Genomic DNA, 20,654 nt, shown 5'->3' with positions numbered 1-20,654 from the left:
GAGCCCCGGGACCGGCTGAGCGCCGGCCATGAGGGGAGTGCTCTGGGGAGCCCCGGGACCGGCTGTGCCCTGACACCGGCTGTGCCCTGACACCGGCTGTGCCCTGACACCCGCCGAGACCCGGCCATGAGGGGAGCGCTCCGGGGAGCCCGGGACCGGCTGTGCCGTGACGCCGGCCGAGCGCCGGCCGTGAGGGGAGCGCTCCGGGGAGCCCGGGACCGGCTGAGCCCCGGCCTTGCAGGGTGTCCCGGTGCGCTCCGGTGCCAGGTGAGCCCCGTGGCTGCGGCTGTTTGCCGTATCTCAGTCGCACCACAATGCCCGGCTCCGCAATCCCAATCGTTATGGGGCAGAAGTGTCATATGACAGAGGGATGACTGCCAAATGTCAGCCAGTTTTGACATAAGGCCTTGGCAGAACACAGAGATGCTCAGAGAGGAGACAGAGTATTGATTTTACTAGAGAGACTGGTAATGTCAGCGTCCTGGTCCAACGAGCTTTTGGTTTCACTTTTTTTTTGTAGTTTTTTTTGTGGTTTTGTGGTTTTTTGGTTTTGGGTTTTTTTTGTTGGTTGGTTGTTGGTTTTTTTTTTTTTTGGTTTAGTTTTGTTTGTTTGTTTGTTTGTTTTGTGGGGGGTGTTGTTTGTTTGGAGTTTTAGATTTTTGTTTGTTTGGGGGTTTTTGTTTCATTGTTTGTTTGGGGTTTTTTGGTTTTCTTTTGTTCCACTATTTTCTCCAATGCTAGAATTTTGCGGGTGGGTACACTGTGGCTGACAAACTACTGAGGGAAGTCCCAAGGTTTATAGCAGCGACAAAGGAGGACGGCTGCCTGCATAGAAGAGAGAAGCTAAAACACTGTAGCTGAAGGGAACGCACTTGAATTAATGCCTGTTCATAGTGCGTCCCTAGAGATGAGGAAAGGAAACCAGGAGCTTAGAGCTGCTACTTGAGATGTTGCAATAGTAAGAAACTGAATGTCCATAATTGAAATGCCTGTCAGATATAGCCAGGGCAGATGGAAACAAGATCGTTCAACTCTCTGTGCAGAGGAAGGCAACAGTATTGCCCTCAACGCCAGCAGCTACTACCAGAAATTCAAACTATGGCTGAGCAACGTGTGTTTTCATGTCACAGGGGCTGTGAGCTCCACTGGCAGCAGCACACACGGCAGCCAGCCTGCTGCTCCGGAGGGAATGACAGCTTCCGAGCCACCCCGCAGAGACTGAGGGTCCCTCCTGCGCACAGAGACAGTCCTGCTCCGCCGGGAAGCCAATGAGCTGAACCTCAAGTCAAAATTAAAGAGCTCAGGTATCTGCTGGTTTTCTTGAACATGGGTAGGATTTTGAGCAGGGATAGAGAGAAGGAAGGGAGACCAGAATACACTCTTGAGAACAAATTCCATCATGGCATTTTCTTCATAATTACTCATTCTCTGGTAGTCTTTTTTCTGTGTTATTCTTCCTTATTCCACCTTCAGATGTTGAAAAGAAGTCAAGTATGGACACTAAAAATACTATGTTGCTAATACAGTTTAAGCAAAAGAAGAAACAGACCACTCAGAAGGCCATGCTAATAGCCTTAGCAAAGTTAGAGTAAAGAAGTGGTTAAGGATCTAGATGATTTAATCCAGTTTTAAGAAAAGGTTTTACAGTGAGCAATTAGATGCTGTTTAAGGAATTAATCGCTAATGGGTCATTAACTCTGACTGGTATTGTACAGTTAACAAGCCGAGGCAGGATTATTAGACTCAGCACCCAATTAAGGAGGAGAAGATATTTACAACAAAATGAACAAATGGGCTTTTAAAATGGAATGGGACAATTTGAAAGAAAGTGTAGGAACACAGAAAACTAGACAGGCTAGAAGAAAGATGCGTTTGCATATGCCTCTGTCTCTTTATTTGCCCACTTCTGTGTAGCTGGTAAAATATTCATTTTAGCAATAAACTCCCAGCTTTCCTTGAGAGACATGGACCAAGTCGATCCACTTACAGGGTTCACCTGTACAAGGTGTAAGACTGGTTTAATATGCCAATAAAAGAACAACCACCGTATCTTGCCATAATCTTTATTTGTTTGCAGGTGCTGAATCAGGACCTTATTAAAAGTGAGCAGGTATCTTCAGCTGCTCCTTCTGCTGCCCTGTCATTGTGGTTTTATCTACTGCCAGTCTCTGACTATCTCAAGTAACCAAGCATCAGCGCTGCTGACAGCCGATCAGGAATTAGAGGGCTTCTTTCCAGCGGCTTTACAGGATACAGAAGAACTATAGGTAAGAGAAAGGGAGGGTAGTAGTGCCAAAATATGGGAAAGCACTATTGCAATCTTGGGGAGTTGCTTATTAACCATGAGCAATAAGGACAGGTGAGAACTTTAGGGCAGCAATTTAATGTGCTTACCTGCAGGAGGGTTTCCAGCTTCAGAGCCACAGCTGGCCTGTAGCCAAGTAATGACAAGTGAGATTGTTCCTGCCCTGAGAAGGAAGAGTGTGCAGAGCCTGTGCAGTCACTCATTAGTGTGTGTCTCCTGCTGACACAAACCAGGCTATGCAGGCACTTCTCAAGCACACCAAGAGAAATTCTTCTCTTGCAGCCACCAAAAATGCCATGTCTTCTTGCAACTGGTGATGCAAGCAAAGCTTGCCTGTGAAAGGACCACTAGAATAAGACCTAAAAACTGAAGCAATCCAATTTTTGTTCTCCTTCAGGTGTCTTTACTAGAAGTTAGCAAAATACCTGCCTTGTCCTGACAGCAACGGCAGTTCTTTTCCTGGCAGCGCTTCCTCTGTGTGCCAAGGAAGCAAAGAGACGTGTGCAGGGAAGGGTGGGCACCACCACAAATGCACACACAGTAGAACTGTCAGGTCCAGAGCGCAGCAGGACAGTCTCCCCCAGCAGGGCTTCATTCCCCCCAGACTGAGGGGGAACCACTTGGCTTCCCTGCGTGCCCTGGACCAGCACAGCTCAGGGCAGGGAAGCTGGGGGTCCTGAACTGGTGCTCTGGTCCAGAGAGGCAGGTTGGATCTGCAGGGAGGCTGGGGACAGAGGAAAAGGCGTTTGAAAACAAGATGCATTCCTATTATCTGTAAAAGAAGCTCTCCATACAATAGATGGCGGCTGCTATGGGGGAGATGGAGGAGATGGGGGAGAAAGCTATGAAGGGATGTTTAGAAACTGCTGTCTGAGGTTAAAAAGCTCTCTGAAGTGAAGCTGAACAAGGCTGACATACTTGTTTCTGACTGGACTCTTAAAAGATACACACAGATTGTGAAAATATAATTAGACGCCGGCCTTTGTCTGGCCACAACGAGTGGGAAATGGTGAAAGGAGAGGTCTCCCAGTCTGCATTGAATCATCCCCAGGACACAATGAGGGCACTTGTGCATCCTTCTCTCTTCCCTAATGAGAAACATTAATTGCCACAACCTCCCGAGTGTGTAGAGCACCCCATGCCCAGCAGAGGAGAAGGGGTGTTTCATTACAGCTTCTCAGCCCCATTACAGGCAGTAACGGAGATAATGAAAAATAAAGATGCCGCAGTTTTAGTTGGGGCAGCCTGGCGATGGGCGCTGGGTGGGCAGGGGAGCGGGCACGGCCCAGCTCTGTGCCAGCCCCCAGGGGCTGTGCTGGGCAGCCAGAGCGGGCAGGATGAGCCTGCCAGGCCCCAGCCGGGTGTCAGTGCGCGACCGGAGACCGTCTGTGTGTCCCTGTGGGCAGCTGGGCTGCAGGGGGCAGGAGCCCTGGGGGTCCGGCCGTTCCCCTTCTTTGCAGAGGCAAGCACTGCCACTGACTCTGGCCTGCAGAGCCCACCTGAGCCTGGCACTGCTCCACAAGGGCAATGGGGGGAGAAGTGTGCCTGCCCCGAGGACTGCAAGGGCTCTAAGCCCCCCCTGCCCACTCCCATCTGGGCACACTCTCCATCACGGGGATGCAGGCCCCAATGCCACAGGCAGCTTGGGCAGGGTTCTGTTGATGGAGGACAGAGAAGAGCCCACAGCCAGGCATCTCCCACCCCTCTGTACATCACACGGAGCAGAGGCTCCAGCCCAAGATGCCCGTTTGGGTTCAGAAACATGATACACAACCTCCATGCAGATGGTACCATTTAATGGTGTAAAAGTAGAACCCCCTCCCCAGGTACAACAGTCCTGAGCTCCCAGCCACCTTACATAGCTCTTTGCCCTACTGTAGCTTTTATTGCAGCTAAAGCATCCAGCCAAGGAGGGAGAGCAAAAGAAACTGTTTTTCCTAAGCTATGATCAGGCCCCTAACTCTTCAGGGGTTGTGGAAAAGGGAACTAAAAGGACCACAAAATACAAAAGCAAGTCAAGGCGTAGGGGAAAGGCGAGTGTAAGGGACAGCCCTCCTGTGCCTGGCCATCCATCCGTGGCAGCCAAAGCAGGGTAAGGATGTCCTTCAGACGTTCTGGGATGCGCCTTCCCCATGGCTTTCTCCCAGGTGCCGAGAGGGAGTTCAGATTGTCTGCCAGGGCTTGCCGATGGACTGGATGTGCTCCTTGGCCTTCAGCCGCAGGGCGGCAATGCTGGTGTTGCGCGGGTCTGCCTCATCCAAAGGGAACTTGTCCACAAAGGTGGCCCCACACTGATAAGGCGGCGGCGGCCCCATGGCCCCCAGGGGCTGCAGCGCGTGGGTCACCGCCGGAGAGTTCAGGAAGGGCGGTGGCGTGTAGCTGCCGGGCAGGCTCTGCGGCGAGGCCACGAAGCCGGGCAGGCTCTGCAGGGCCGTGCTGCTGGGCACCGGCGGGCTGAGCCACGTCTCCAGGGGCAGGCTGCTGCTCAGAGGACCCATGGGCGCTGCCTGCGGCGAGCGGTTGAATGAGAGGATGGGCGAGTCCTGCAGCTTCATGGAGGTCACCTCCAATTTCTCCTGCCGCCTCCACTTAGCCCTTCTGTTCTGAAACCAAACCTGCAAGCAGAGCTGTATCAGCCAGGCCCCAGGCAGCAGAAAGAGGCTCACCTCTGGCTGCAGCGGTGCATGCAAAACAGAGTGAGGGAAACGCACTTTGCCGAGCTGGGGCAAAAGGGAATTTGGGGGGCTCGGGCGTTCTTCCACGACCCACAGCCCCGCGCTCGGTGGAGAGCAGTCCCGCAGTGGAGCGGGCCCGCCCATCCACCCGCCACTGCCGTGGCACACAGCAGATTCAGCGGCCCCGGGCCGGGACACGCCGCTCAAAGGGCGGCAGCAGCACCGACGAGGCGGCTGCAGGACGCAGCTCTGCCCCGAGCCCCGCGCTGTCCCGCCGGCCGGGCCGGGTCGCGGCCGTGCGGCAGCCCTGCCCAGCGCTCCGGCGGGGCCCCGCTGCGCTCACGGGCCCGCGGCCGCACCCGGGCTGCTCCGGCCGCCGGGACCGCGGGGCTGCGCCCGCCCAGGCGCGTCGGGCCGGGCCGTGGCGGGGAGCTGGGCCGGGCGTTACCTGGACGCGGACTTCGGGCAGATTGACCTTCATGGCCAGCTCCTCGCGGCTGTACACGTCGGGGTAATGGGACTTCTCAAAGGCACGCTCCAACTCGTGAAGCTGGTACGTGGTGAAGGTGGTGCGGTTTCGCCGGTGTTTCTTCTTGGGCTGTTCCTCTTCCGACGGCTTCCCCTCGCCGCTGCTGCCAGCGGGCAGCTCGGGGCTGGCGCTGCCGGGACAGTACGGCTCTGCGAGGGGAAGACGGGGGGTCACCGACGGGATCTCCCCGCGGGGCTTGCCCGGGGGCGCGGAGGAGCGGCGCCCACCCGTCCGCCCCCCGGCACCCTGCGCTCGTCCACAGCGCTCACCTTGGAAGCGCTCAGCGCGGCCCTGGGGCTCGGCCGGCGGCTGCTCTCCGGGCATCTTGGGCAGGCAGTGCCGGGGCCCGCGCCGGTCCGCCTCCTTGGCGCTGCCGTCGGGCGGGAAGGCGCCCAGCAGCCCGTCTTCCTTGGTGAACCCCAGGATAGCCTCGATGCTGTGAAGCCTCGACGGGTTTCCGCCGGGGCTCCGCGCCGCCGGGGCGGCCAGCGAGAAGGCGCCCTCGGCCATGGCGAGCGGGGCGCCGGGCGGGTGCATGAGGCCGCCGGCCCAGGGCTCCGCCGCGCCGCTGCGGTCTCACCCGGCCTCAGGGCGGCGCGGGCAAGTCTGGCACGGTGTCGCCGGCGGGCTGGCCTCCTTGGGGCGGGGGAGGAGTGCCAGGGGGCGGTAAGCGAGAGGGAAGGCGAGGCCCCCGCACCTCTTCGGCACGGAGGGGGAGGCAGGGCATCCCCCGGCCCCCGCCGGCCGCCCCGCCCCTCCCCGCCGGCCCCGGCCCCGGCCCCGGCCCCAGACGGCGCCGGGCGATGCCATCCGGGGCCCCCGAGGCGGAGCGGGGCGGCCCCCCTGCAGCCGGGGGCTGGCCCGGGGGAGCGCCGCGGTCGGAGCCCCGGGGCCGGGGCAGCGCTCTCGGAAACCGCGGTGGGACGGGCGGCGAGAGGCGCGCCGGGCACGGGGGGACAGCGCCGGGACGGCGGGAGCCGCGGCAAGCCGCTGCCGGGGGCGCGGTAAAGGGGACTCGGCGAACGGGACGGGAAGGGGCGGGAGCCCGGAGGAGCCGGGCCGGAGGACAGCGGGTTCGGCGGCTCTCGGAGCCTCGCCGCGTTTCTCTTGTCCGACGGCCTCAGCCCAGGTCCCTCCCGGACGGTTTGTAGGGGCGCCGGTTTCACGGCGGCCGCTCGAACGCTGCCCTGCGGGACGATCCGCGGCCCCGGCCCGAGTCGGGGGCTCTGGGGTAAAAGCCGCTGCGCTGGTGCTCTGCGGGACACTCGCCCTGCGCCCGATTGCCTCCAAAGGCATTTCACAGACCGGGTGCTTCCGGGCAGGATGGACGCAGGAGGTGGGCTCAGCCTTTCGGACTTCACAAACCCGAGGAAGCTCTAAGCAATATTTGCGAGGAAGTTTTCAAGTATGCTGCTGTAGGACAGAGCCTGTGAGAAGAGCTGATTCGGTGACCCTGTACTCCACGATGCGAGTGGGGCTGGGAGCGGTAGCAGGCAGGGCACAGCTTCATGGGGGATGAACAGAATGTTTTTGGAGGTGAGGCAGGGACCCGAATCCCACACATTTCTCTTTGTACTTGACTTGGTGGAAGACGTGGACCTTCCACAGAACCAACAAGATAACAGCATCACGTATCCTGCATCGATATTTTCCCTGCTTTTGTCTTTCTGTCATTTTCACACCAACAGTTCCCAGTTACCTTTTGTCCCAGCTTGTTTATGTGACAAACGCAGTAACATCCAGAGTGATTTTCAGTCTACACTTAGCTTTAGGATGCTTCCATTTGAAGCCTGAGAAGCGTGAATGTGGAAGAAAAGCACCACTGCTACTGCTTGTTCTTCCAGATATATTAGCTAGTCTAATAAGTGACCTCTCTCAATAAATCTGCATTTTTTTATTCCCCTTCTTCCCCATCAGGCTACATATCATGTAGATTTTTTCAGAGGAATCACTTCAAAGGTTGGCAGTGCTTGCTTCTGCCAGCGTCCACACCTTTTGCAAGTTTATGTTCTGCTGTCCCAAAGCAGGTTTCTTTTAGGAGTGCACGGCTTTTCCTAGCTTCAGGTGAGGTTTGCCTCAGTTCACCACTGACTGCTTGGGGGTTGGTTTGAGGCCGAAAGAACTCAGACCTCCGTTCGCACGGAGGGAAGAGGCCAACAGAAGAGACAAGAAAAGGTTAGTGTGGCTTTTGTGGACACTATAAAGAGCCAGTCAATACCATTGTAGGGACATTGGAGGGTACTCAAAGCAATCAGCGAGGGGCCATTGTGTTCCTTTAATCTACATGTGTGTTTCCCAGGAACTCTATTAGTGAAGATGAATGAACTGTGCAATGTCCCTAATTTCTTCTAATTTGAAGCTGGGGGTTTACAGTGCTCAAAATCAGCACAAAACACACCTGTCCCTCCAGAAGTCCTGGGCAAAATTAGGAATCAGTTTTGCTTGTTATAGTCAGGAAAGATAGGAATGCAAGATGAAGGAGCAAAAACCCCTTTAGTCAGTGCCATAAAGGGTAAAGATGTTGCTTTTGGGGTACCTGTCAAAGTTGTCCGTTAGAGTCAATACTCGGGTTTTTTGCTGTTAATTACAATATGAGGCAGAAAAAAAGCTTTCCAGCCCTGGAACACGGTGCTCGAGTCCCACACAGAACACAAGAGACCTTCCTCCCTGACAGAGAAGGCTCCTCTTTGCTCAGCAGTAGAATATTCCACTTGCGTTTTCCATGTGGAGCTACATTTGTCACTGTACCATCCTTCTGGCAGGCGAGTGGGATTGTTGAAAGAGGAAGCCACTCCCTTTATCCCAATTTGAAAAAATACCTGAAAAAAACCCCATAACCGTGTAGCAGAGCAGAGAGAACTCTGACTCTTCCAGCTTTAGATCTGTCTTTTCTCTCTTGCCATGCTTCAGGCACAGACTGTGTGACACGCATGAGGCATTACAGTGCTCCAGGGAGGGAAGAAGTCTAATGGTTCCTCTGATTGCACAGAGGGTTTAGATAGGCAAAGGATGGTAACTGAACTTTTCCCTTTGGGTCTGATGTCCCGGCTGTCAGTTGAATCGCTTGCAGCCCTCTGGGATCTGTATTGTATTAGTATGAAGCCTCAGAAAGGGATCCTGTGGTACCTCCCAGCTTTACAAAGACTATTGACCTTTGGGAACTTGTGGGGGCAACCAGAATCAAATTTGAGAGTATTCGTTAGGGGATGAAACAGGCAGCATTTGTTACTTGCCTTTCCAAGGGGTATCCCCATTTGATCACCTTTTTTATTTTTTTGCAATGCTTTATTAAAATTTCTGCTGAAGTTATGCTTGGAGAGTAACAGACGTTCTCAAGATGGAGAAGTGCAGCTGTCTGCTGTACGTCCTTCCACGTGTACAGTGAAGAGTAAAGGGAAGTAATTTTCATCCTGTAGTCACTGTTGAGACATATGCATGGGATGTGGCTTCATGCAATGAAATCAGCACCATAAAATGCCACAGGTTCCTCCTTCCTTTTCTCCTGCCTTTTTTTTTTAATGTCCAGGTGAAATAATTACTGCCTTGCAGAGCAGAGATTTGAAGTCACACTACAGGAGAGACATCACTCTCCAGACCAAAGATGTGCAGCAGGGGGGAACCTCCCTGAAAAATAAATGGGGCTTCCAAGGTTAGACTGCAAATCAATAGCAGGGAAGCAAGGCAAAGGAGGAAATATTCACCTAGAGTGAACCTGTACCCTCCTGCAGTTTGCATGCTCTGTATCATCCAGCAGATTGATAAAAACAACCCAAAAAAAGGAATTTTTCCTCCCCAAAAATTCCTAGGGGCGCAGTTTCAGAATCTTCTTGGAAGCATAATGCACGAGGAAATTGTCTCCTCCTGTCACTGTATTGCTCACACTTTCGTTGTTTTTCTGATGAGACTTTGCTTGATCTGCCCAGGAGAATCAACTGTGTTTTCTCACCTCCGAGAATCCTGTCTGGCACCCAGGAGTTGCACAGAGATCTTGTCCTGCTGTCTGTGCAGGCTGTGGGTGTAGAATGGGCTCTGGGAGCCAGGCAGCCCTTTCTGGTGGGGGCACCGTGGGCTGGGTGCGAGGGTGCTGGCGTTTGGGAGGGAGGGGAGGTTCATGCTATAAGGCTATATTAACACAATCCTTCTTTACTTGTTTTCCAATTAGCCTAATTGAATTCGGATTGCTTAAGAGTGGGCACTAGAGACATTTATCTTGATGGGATGACGGCCTTGAGCTCCAGCGATCCTATTAACTCTAAGAACCCAAATCCCAGGTAGGGTCGGTCCAGCAGTAGCTGCCATGTGACCTAGCCCTTTAATCTGTTCCTGACAGAGATGCACGGACACACAGACATGTCCCTGTCCATTCTCCCACGTGCGTAGCTGCGTGCACACGCGTACACCAGCATTTGTGCACAGATGTGAACACAAGCATTCCCGGACTCGCATACCAGCACATGCAGCGGCTGCCCTGTGCCCTGTCCCCCGGGCTGAGCCCCTTGAGGGCTGCCCGTACCTGGGGTGGCCTCACCACCTCCTGCATGTACTCGTGTGCCGCCCCAGGCCTGTGCCTAGCGGCTGGAGCTGGGAACAGCCGGTGCCGGGGGGATGAGCCCTGCAGGCGCGGCCAGGAGCAGGCAGTCACCTCCGGCGAGCTGGAGATCAGGCTCCTGCTGAGGGCAGCGCAGATTTGCCCGCCCTGCCCCGGCCCTGCCACTCCAGGCTAAATGTGGGAGCTCTGGTCTAACAGTGCTGCCTAAGGCAGCTCACTCCTGCACCAGCAGCACTTCAGTGGGCTGGGCGCCCATCCTGTGCCAGTCCCAAGCCACCTCCCAGTCCCACTTGTCTCTGCCAGCCCTGACACTTTTTTTGGAATCTCATTAATCATTTGTTTGGTGATTCTGACTGTACTTTCTTCTCTGACCCTTTAAACTGTGAAAATGCTGATCATATATCTGCTGACAAATTTAATTAGGTCCTTTAAAGCACCAGATGCTTTCGGTAAGATTTTTGGGATGTCCCAAGCACATTTTAATTCAAAGGTCAAAATCCTTAGGCTTGTTTATTGTGGTGTTTCATAGATAGGACAATTCAGTCTGTAAAGCAACACAACAGTGTGGAGAGAGCCCCCAGATTTATACCAGTGCAGAGAGAAATGCATTGAGCCTCACAAACCTCAGGCTGGTTGAGCTGAGCTGGTGACTATTTTATATACTTTATCTTTACATAAAGACCTCCTAAAATACCCCACTCGTCTTTCCACATAGATAATTTGATGCTGTGGGGCCGTGTGAGAGCAGAATCCCAAGAGGAAGAAATCAGATCTGAAGTCTTGGTGGTTTTCGGCAAAATAGCTCTGATGCTTGAGGGACCTGCTGGAGATAGGTTCTGTCCACTAAAGAAATTACTTGTTGGATGGGAGCCATTTAATGCACTAGAACATCCTCTGGAAAGAGCAAGGAAGGTCAGAACTTGTAAACTCTGCGTTTCCTAGGTAAGAAGGAAATGAGCAAGAAAAAAAAAGCGTATTTTCTTAATGCTACAGTGGGGAAGAAAATGGATAACAGGTTTTCAAGCAAGGGGAGGGGAGGGGAGAGAGAAAAGACAAAGAGAAGAGGAAGGAAGCAAGCAAGGAAAGAAGGAAAAGAGAAAGAAAGGAGGTAAATCATACTTAGTGAATTTGTTAATTTAAAATTATTATTTTTACTTGATTGGCTAGAGGCAGAAAGAGAGAGAGAGAGAAAGAGACTTATAAACCTGTAGGAAGGTGCTACATGTATTAATTTCCAAATTTAATTTCCAGGCTAGCTCTTGGCGAACTTACAAAGCCATTAATTTTCTAGAATTCCTTGGGAGTAGCAGCCTGCATGTCCCCTAGGCACAGGCAGATTTAACATTAGTGAGAACTATGGCTTTCCTTAGGTTTAGGTGCCCCACCCTGACATAACCTTCCACATTTAGCCTTCGTTGGAGACAACTCCCAGAACCAGTGTGGGGAGCTGCTTTTGGCCCTGCGCTGGCACCGCCAGCCCCAGAATTTGGCACAGAGAGCAGACAAGCAGAGAGCCACTGCTGTCCCTTGGTGTTTGAAGTGCTTTGAGAGGCTGGGGAGTGAAAGCAGACTGGAGAAGCCTGCATTGCCCCAGAGCAGAGCTCACTGAGAGCCACCAAGCCTCATTTCCTCCAAGCCCCCACTCAGTGTATATGACAACAGTTTTGGCCCAAGCTGTTGAGTTACATGCTTCACTTTTTGCCTTTTGCTACACTTAATACTGAGAGGATTCTAAAAATCAAGGTTTTGCAGCAAATGTCAATATCTGAGCGCTGTGTTTGCCTCAAGATGCTTGAAACAGACATGTTCTTATAGGAAATATGTATGTTTATTTCTGAAAGCAGGATTAAATGAGTGGTTACCTCTATGTGATGTATCAGAAGTACGATTTTGTTCAAACATACACATTTAATAGCATTTCAGTCATGTGGAAAAAATGGAAAAAGGCACATTTGTTTTCCAATATTAATTGTTTTAAAGCCATTTTTTCCATGGGGGAAAAAGTTATGTTAAAAACTGAGGATCAATTCTAACTTTGTTCTAGGCAGTCCCAGCAGGTAAAATTTTACTCTCCCCTCAGGGTTTTAAGTCTCTCTCTCATCACTTTTCTATATTTACATTGAATGCTCTAGAGCTAAGGGCTTCCCTCTGCCTGCTCTCCCTCTGCATCCCCAGCAACACAAGACTGAAGTTACAGCCTTTGGGCAGTGGTGGCTCTTCTACATCATGGAACATTTCTGCTCAGCTGCCTGTTTCATCTCAGTGAAGGTGGCTTGTGCCTTCTCTTTGATGGCATCCATGTCCATATTCTGGATGTTCTGCAGCTGGCCCAGGATAGAGTCCTTGTCTTCTTCCTCCTCCTGATCTTCTGCCACCATCTTCTGAAGGTCTTCTGGCAATCCCACATCATCTCCAGCCATCTGTATTTGATTCTCATCCAATTCACTCTAAAGCAGGGAACAAAACCAGCAGATGAGATTATTTCTGCTCTCCCAGGATCTACCAGTGAGCCTCTTGTTTTGTTCTTTTTTAGGTTTTTAGGGAGAACCGAAACGTGTACAGATTTTTCAGTCAATTTTTTGTGTGCAACTTGTGAATTCCCGGCCTCAATAAGCCTCCACGAAAGTTCTAAGATTTTTTGGGCAATGCCAATTATATTTCTTTGAGGGGCTTCAGCACTGTCAAAACTGAAGCCCTCAGTGTCACTTGCCATTTTAGAAACCTTTGCCATGCTGATGGTGCAGGGATTCCATTCCAAGTTATTTGTAGCCCCCAAAACCATGCTGCAGGACACTAGTGAGCCTATCAGCTGCTGTGCTGTGCCTGTCAGGTTCTGCTCAATGAAACAAGGGCTTTAGAAGAGCTGAGGTACCATTTCCTTATTCAGTTGTTGGGTGGGGTAGGTGAGGGGAGTTTTAGGTGTCAGCACTAAACTGAAGCCTTCTGGAAGAAAGATGCATTAAACTTCAGAATGAATCACTAGAAAAAGGGCCCCCCACCTTCCCAAACCATGTCTGAACTCAGTCTAGGTCTTTGGTTGGCCTCTCTGAGTTGTGATGAGGAGCAGGAGCTGCCTGGCACATAATCAGTGTTGCAGCACTGGCAAGTGGGGTAATAGGAGGACTTGGACAACAAAAGAGAGAAGGGAGGTTGGTTGTGAGTCTGAGAAAGCAAAAGGAGACGGGAGAAGAAACTAGTTAAGCAATTAAAAGGGCTGAGATGCAGTAAGCACTACACACACTTGCTTCCTGCCTGCCCACTGAAACACTCCATCAGTGGGATTATGTCAATTTTTCAAACAATGGTGATTTTGTTCACATTTTCTGGTGGATTCTGATGGATCCACAGCTCAGAAGAACAGGATATTTCGACACAGTTCACACATCAAAGATAAGCATTAATGCCTCATTACATCTCCAAAATTAACCATGACAGCAGCAAAGGCCTGATATGAATAAGCAGCAATGCTGTCAGCAGGAGGTGTTTTTTAGAGTGAGGGGTCTGGGTTTTGCATGAATGAAAGGACAAATGAATGCAAGGACATACATGAGCAATGTCTGCGTTGTTGCAGGCCACAGCAAGGACAGGCAGGCTGGGGGTGGTCAGCTGCATAACCACTATTTATGGTTCCATATTTCCACGCTTTCTGTTTGCAATGACCATACTTCCCTTTAATCTGATTTCCCCCCATATCTCCTGTGAAACTGTAGGGAGCTCTAGCAGGATTGTTACTGCTATGTGGATAAAATGGGTGAGGATATCTCCTCACCTTTTTGATAAGGGTTGCTGGAGTCAGATCTGTGGGAGCTAGAAACAAGCTCCTGAACAGAAGAGGTATTTTTTATTAATTGTGTAGCAGGAAAAATGGTTTTAAGCTTTTATTCAGCAACTATCAGAGGAGTTAGCCCTTTTGAAATCCTCACCAGCAGCAGTAGAGGATGATAAAAAAATGTTAATTACTGAACAATTGTCCCTAAACAGACAATCACACATGTTCTCTCCTTTAGAATTATTTCCAACTTAAGGCATCATCACTGAACACTGCTGTAGTGATTCACATCTTTGTCAATGTGAACAATTGTCTGGCATGTTCTTGCACCAAAGCCCACTGTCCTATGGAAGTCTGGGACGTGATGTGCAACAGTTTGGGGCTTCAAAGTGTTCTCTCACCAAAAACAAATATACTGAGATATCGTCTAAAGCAGTACAATTCTGCCCAAGCCACCTGCCTCTACCCACTTGGCATTTAGCTTCAATGGGCCTAAAATGAGCTTCAACAGGGTGGGGCTGCTCAACAAGAAACAAAGAAGCACATGATGCACGTACGGCCTCTTCGCTTCCTTCCAACATTTGAGCATTTGATTCCTGTTTACTTGGATTTGAAATGGAAAAGCGAACACAGAACCAATGTCTATTTCACTAAATTAAATGTGCCTGGCGCTGGTCTCTTGCCCCAAGGCCAGCTGGCCTGGGAAAACCCACGGGGATGCTATTGAACTCTGCTGCCCTCCCAAACAGGGTGGTCCCATCTAACTGCCATTGGGAACGCCTGTCCCAGCTCCCAAACTGGCCGTGGGAACGGCCTGGGAGAGTGCCCAGGCCAAAACTGGGTCAGACATTATTCTGACAATTCAGCAGCATTGGCGGTGGAGTCTGAGTGCACGGTAATATTTTTTGACCCTGATTATGCCTCTGATGTAGCCAGTCCCAGATCTGTTTTGCTATAGATGCAAGAGAGCTCTTTACATATACAACGATACACAGGTAGGTGTGAGCAGAAAACTGCCTAAATACCTGCTTTGTTACAGTTTGACACTAAAGCCCTCTGCCCAAATTAAGGTGCAAGGGTCCAGTTCAAGCATACCAACTTTATTTTGTAGCACTAAGTGTGTACAGAAATGAGAAAAAATGTGAATGTGAGAAGGATTAAGATAGTGCAAGCAGGACATGGTCACCATCTGACCACCACAGGGGAAATTACTTCTTTGGCTCCCACAAGTAAAGGATACAGTTCAACATTAGACAGCTCCATGTCCCCTGGGCAGAAAAAGCAATGTCCCTCAGGGGAGACACAGTCTGTGCCCACAGGAGCAGCCATGTCCCTCAGGGAGGCAGCTTCTGTCACTGGAAGTTTTGTCAAGCTCCCTCACAGGGAGCACACGGCCCTCCACGAGGCGAGAGGAGCAATCAAAGTTTGGTATTGTTTGTTTAATGGCACTTTCGTTTCTCTGAACAACGATGTTAAAGTCTTCTGTGCAACTTAAGGAGCAAAGAAGACCAAATGCTGGTTCAACGCTGCTTATATGAAGTCTGATTGTAAACCAAAAAGATCAAAGCTCACAGACTCATCCACAAGGGAGCCAAACTCTTTTCCAGCATCCCTATGTGATGTACTGCTTTCCTTGTGCCTGACTTATCCTGCCGTAACATTTGCCTATGGTTATGTGCAGAGGTCCTTAGGTAGCTGACTCCAGACCTTATCCTGGGATTCATCACCTGTCATGCACCAGTAACATCCAAAATCAGAGTTCACCTTGCCTTGACCTGCAGGTGGACTTAAATTAGCAATACAGCAGCAACACCATCCTTTTGCAATTGAAGGGCTGCAAGTCCCTTGCAAGTAGCTACAGGGAGCCAGATGTTGGAGCCAGCAGCTTTCCTGCCCAGGAACACCCTCAGAGAAGCCAGAGACCACAGCCTGGAGCACAGAGCTGGGGAGTGGGGCTGCTCCCTACTGGCCCCTGCCTTGGGACTCCTCTTTCCACAGCTCACCATCAGCTCATGCCCCTGTGTTTAGACCTTGCAGAAATTAATTGATTACTGAATCCCGGCTCAGGAAAAAGGCAGCAAGTGGATAAGAGAGTTTGGTGAGTTAAAAAAAAATTATTGTTAAAATACTAATGTCTATGATTATATAGTTTTAAAAATGTTTTATATATATGTGAGGCACTGAATACACCAAAGATGAAAAAGTTGTCCATAGATCAAGTGTCTCATGGCCAAAAACATCTTTCTGATGACAAACCTAAGTTGACAACTCTGTTAATAGGATTAGGTTCATTAAGGGTCTACTTTCTCTTACAAATCTGGCCCAGATAGCATGGAGCTTTAGATTTTACATGGCAAAGGGGGGCCCTGCTTAGTCCTGAATTTCATGCTTTTACTTAAAATGCTTGCTAGTGATTGATACTGGTGATATTCAATGTTTCTAGACCATACTAGGCTACCTGAAATTACTTTCAACTTCCAAAATATTTAGGGCATTATCACAAGCCTGAGAGCATTTGCTGCCAGTGTGTTGTGTTACAGCACTGAATTGTTTTACAGGGACACATTAGCATGCATGTAGAAGTTTCATTTTCTTCCTGCTATAACATGTTTTCATAAGGGCTGATGAAAACCAAGAAATGCTATATAGGGAGAAACAAATGCAGGAAAACGTGTCCTGCAATATTGTTTTCTGGCTTAGAGCTACTCTCCTACCTTGGAGACAAATATTCTACCGTTATTACTGAAATATGGCCCCAGAGAGTACTTGGTACATGCCAAAGCCAAGATCCTCCTGGAGATGGGTCAGAGCACCCCTGCAGGCTCGAGTGTCTCTGAGTGCTCAGCCAAGGGGGCTGGTGCCTGGACACCATCTCCAGCTGCAAAAAGCACTGCTAGGGGGAGAATTTGAAAACCAGAGACACCCAGCTCCACTGGTGTTTAGCTGAGAGCTGGACACTCGAGTATCCTGGAGCTTTCCAAAGCAGCCCCTCTTGCAGCTGCAAGCTCTGGCAGCCCATGCCTCCAAAAGGAAAGCAAGGCCTAATGATATTTTACTCCTCAGCTGCTAATTAAAATGCTGGTGTTTAGAGACTTAGGCCTCCAATCCAATCAATCACTTAAAATCTTGGACTTAATTTTTTTGCATAATTAATCTTTCTGTAATTAAACTCACCCTCAGGGTATGTTGCCCAGCTACAGCACCAGAGGAACCAGGCTCTTAGGGGTGGAATACATCTTACCTGAGTTCAGATGTCACCTGTCTTCCCTCTGGAAGCCACACAGCCACCAGGAGGTGACCCAACTCCACTCTGAATGCTTATTTAAAAGTTTGGCTAGATGAGGCTACAGGTGCTGGTTTCTTTCTGTGTATGATGAGTCCCTAAATGACTGGTTTGGATTTTTTACATTTTTTAGCAGCTAAATTTACAGGAGAGAGATTCTTTACCTTTCTCCATTTTAATTAATCAAAAAGCATGGGAAAGTACTGATCAGAAAATGAGTGGTAATGACTCAGAGCTGGCAGGTGAGTAATACAAATAAACTTTCAAATTTCTAAGAAGCACATATCCTTGAGGGGTATAAATGAAATATGCCAACATCTTCCCAGTAGTGACAGATCAGAGCAAATGTGTGATCCAAACCCCTGGAAAGAGTACTCTGTCCTGTATTACCTCACTGTTCCCCATGGCAGAAGCCTACAAAATTACACAATAATTAAAAAATTATTTGAAATATGTTGCTTGAAGCTTTTACTTTCAATATTTTGGTTTTCCTGAAAATATTTGACAGTGCCAAGATCACTAAAGAAAAAAGAATGGGCAGTTTAAAATTGGTTGAAATTTGGCCTCTGGACTAGAAGAGCTCATGAGCTACAGGCTTACCTTGGGCAGTCTGTACTTTTCTCTCAGGTGAACCCTCAGAACAGCTCGCTCTGCTTTTTTCTGTGCAAATGCTGCATCTCTTTCCATCCTGGAAATCAGAAAAAAATGTTCCCTCAAGATGCTAATAAAAACAATCTTTTGAACTAAACCAGTTGCTTGGCTGCAAAAAGCTGCACATGGGAGTTATTCCCCAAGATAAGTAACTTGTCCAAAGGCAAAAAAGGAGCAATAGCAATAAAGTGATGCCAAAGGGCCACACTTCCTGTGCTTCTGTTACTGTGAATTTTCCTCGTCTTTCTTCGTGCATTATTTGTTTCATAAGAGCAATGAATTCTGAAGCTTCCCTGTATGGAAGAGCACTGACTTAATCTGTGATTTTATAAAATGTTTTCCTTAGATTTAAGAACTGGTCTGCACCATTTTTTATTTTGGATTACATATGCATTTATTTGCAAAATGTGTCTCCTCAAAGATTTTTGGTAACATATTTCAATATAGGTATTCTGGCATGTAAAAGCTACTTCCAAAATGAAATACTACTTTTCCTCTGCTTCCAAAATGAGCGTTTGGATTTCTCTCCCTCTAAGAACAAAACCCCCACAAACAAATGTAAAATCTGAGAAGTACCCAAAGCCTGGTTGGTTACTGGTTCTAAACTGCCTGAGCACAAGCTCAGCAGGGCATATTTACCCTTCTGGTCTCCACTCCTGCACAGCTGAGCACTGGGCAAAATCCGTGGGGCCTTGGAACAGGAGCATGCTCTGCCCATGTCAGAGCCTTCTGACACAGCACCACACCTCATCCAGAGATGATCTTTTCTCTCGGTTTCTAACTGTCCTGTGGGGGTATTCCTGCCCGGCTTCCTCAGTACAGTTCAGCAGGGATAGGACACATGCCTCGCTTAAAACAGTACACAAGTAATTCTTTTCCCAGGCATTTCCCTGTCCCAGGAATCCTGTGCTTCTTCTCAGTCTCCCTAAAGCAGCTTCCTGCCAGCAGGTGGTCACTTCTCTTTTAGATATCACTTGACAAAAGGCAGAGCAAAACATTCTGTACTTTTTTTCCAGACCAAAGGAGACCTCTTCAGGGCTTCCTGATTGAAATGTCTGATGCTAAATACAGACCTGGATACCTCAAATTCCATCAGTCATTAACCTGGCACCTATAATCATCTTACAAGAAGGATTTACACAACCATTATGTAATTGACCATTAGAGGAACAGATGCATTTGAGATTTAAAAGTCAATCGTTTTATTTATAATTATGCATGCTTTGAACCCCTACACACGCCAAGTCTTCCATTTTACTTGTTTTCATAAACACAGCAATTGATAAAGATTGTCTTTACAGACAAAATTGAGACTTAATTGGTTTTAAAGTTCTGCTTTATTTAGTAGATTTTAGAAAAAAATAATAAACCATCTTAAACCTTTGCTCAAGATAAATGAGCACTCGGTACTTTTTCTGGTCTGCCATAATAAATGTGGACAATGAAATATTACATATTGAAAGTGTACTCCACATGGAGTTCTAGAACAAATCATATACATTAGAGAATTAAATCCTGCACTACAAGCATCTTGGAAAATGTTTCTAGATAAAGTAACATCACCTAGGAACGAGTCCAGCATATCAAGCTGTGGAGGGAGCAGGAAAGCATAGGAGAGAGTTACAAGATGGGGGACAGGGGGGGCAGGAAGAGGAAATGTAATATTTTACCATTTCCAGCTGGGGAACTTTTATTTTGGAAAGTCTTTCTAGCAAAGATTCATCTACTTTAAAAAAAATATTGAAGAGCAGCATGTTTGGCTTTTTCTTGGGTTATTTTTTTGTGCACAAAGTTACCAAGAATCAGCCCCATACTCATAATAAGGGAACAGGTACTCACTTCTCCTCAACCATTTGCTTTTGATATTCCTCATACTCCTCTCTGGTCATTCCTGCAGCTGCTGCTGGATCAGAAGGGGTGCTTTCTTCTTTGCTTTCGTCCCCTCCACCTCCAAGTCCCAAATTCTTTACCTGGTTGCTCAACATACTTTTCATTAGAAAGGCCATCTTCTCAAAAAAAGGAGAAAAAAAAAAAAAAAAAAAAAAAAAGAAAAAAAAGGAGCTATAAGAAAACAACTCCAAGAAAGCCAAACAGAAAATGTTTTCAAACACAACAGTTGTAAGCGAGAGAGTTTCTACAGCCACATCAGCTCTTCAAGGGCACAGTGCTAGTGAAACGTGAATGCCAAAACCACTTTGTCAGCCATAATCTGGATTAAAGAAAGAACTCCTTAATATATAGAGGCAGATGGTTCAGATTACTCCAAAAAAATCATTAGATGCAACTACCTACTTTTTCCATTAATACTTTAAGCTAATTGTACACACACACACACAAAAATCAATTGTAGTGTGCAATAGCATTTTGACATCTTCAGTCTTGAAGTTTGCTCTCACTTTCACAGAGATCACAACATTCCCTGGATCTGAATTTAAAACCTGCTTGACTCAATAGCCATAAGAAAACAGCAAAATTCAGGCTACTGAGCTGAAAGCCCTCAGATCTGAGATTTGAAAACTTGAATTCTTCACTAAGCCAAACCCCTTATTCTTTTTATCCATTAATATTTTATCCCACTGGACAGAAATATTTTGTGTGGTTTTTCTTCAGCCCTTCTTCCTATGGTTGGTTTATCTTGCAGATGAATGAGGCATCACTGTTATGTTTGCTTTATTTCAAGAAAGTAACCCCAAAGAAAGCAAGTCAGATCTTCCTAGTGTACTTCCTTCTGGGTTTCTGTCTGTTCTTCCCCAGGCTGTCTCTAGACCCCTGCTTTGGTGCTGCATAAAGCACCTGCTGTTTGTAATCCTAACTGCTGATGAAGGGTGAATAAATCTGAATCTGTATGCCAGAAAACAGTGTGGATTCCTTTTGGGTCTAGATTGTTTCTGTT

At 48.8% G+C, this 20,654-nt stretch overlaps 2 protein-coding genes across 2 annotated transcripts; both read right to left on the bottom strand.

Moving 5' to 3' along the window:
* Positions 1-4,124: 4,124 nt before the first annotated feature.
* LOC134432100 (retinal homeobox protein Rx2-like) lies at positions 4,125-6,046 on the bottom strand. Its single transcript, XM_063180523.1, is given in 4 exon segments — positions 4,125-4,920; positions 5,429-5,692; positions 5,797-5,857; positions 5,859-6,046. Coding segments are annotated over 4 exon segments (966 nt in total). The 3' UTR covers positions 4,125-4,467.
* Positions 6,047-11,475: 5,429 nt separating this feature from the next.
* On the bottom strand, positions 11,476-19,767 carry LOC134431876 (complexin-4). Its single transcript, XM_063180131.1, has 3 exons — positions 19,601-19,767; positions 17,711-17,798; positions 11,476-12,505 (listed from the first exon to the last, which is right to left on the bottom strand). Exons 1-3 carry the CDS (start codon positions 19,765-19,767, stop codon positions 12,278-12,280), a joined length of 483 nt encoding a protein of 160 aa, XP_063036201.1. The 3' UTR covers positions 11,476-12,277.
* Positions 19,768-20,654: the final 887 nt, after the last annotated feature.

This window comes from Melospiza melodia, chromosome Z (genome assembly GCF_035770615.1).
Source record: "Melospiza melodia melodia isolate bMelMel2 chromosome Z, bMelMel2.pri, whole genome shotgun sequence".
Lineage (NCBI taxonomy): Eukaryota > Metazoa > Chordata > Aves > Passeriformes > Passerellidae > Melospiza > Melospiza melodia.
This window is presented reverse-complemented; position numbering and strand designations above follow the sequence as displayed.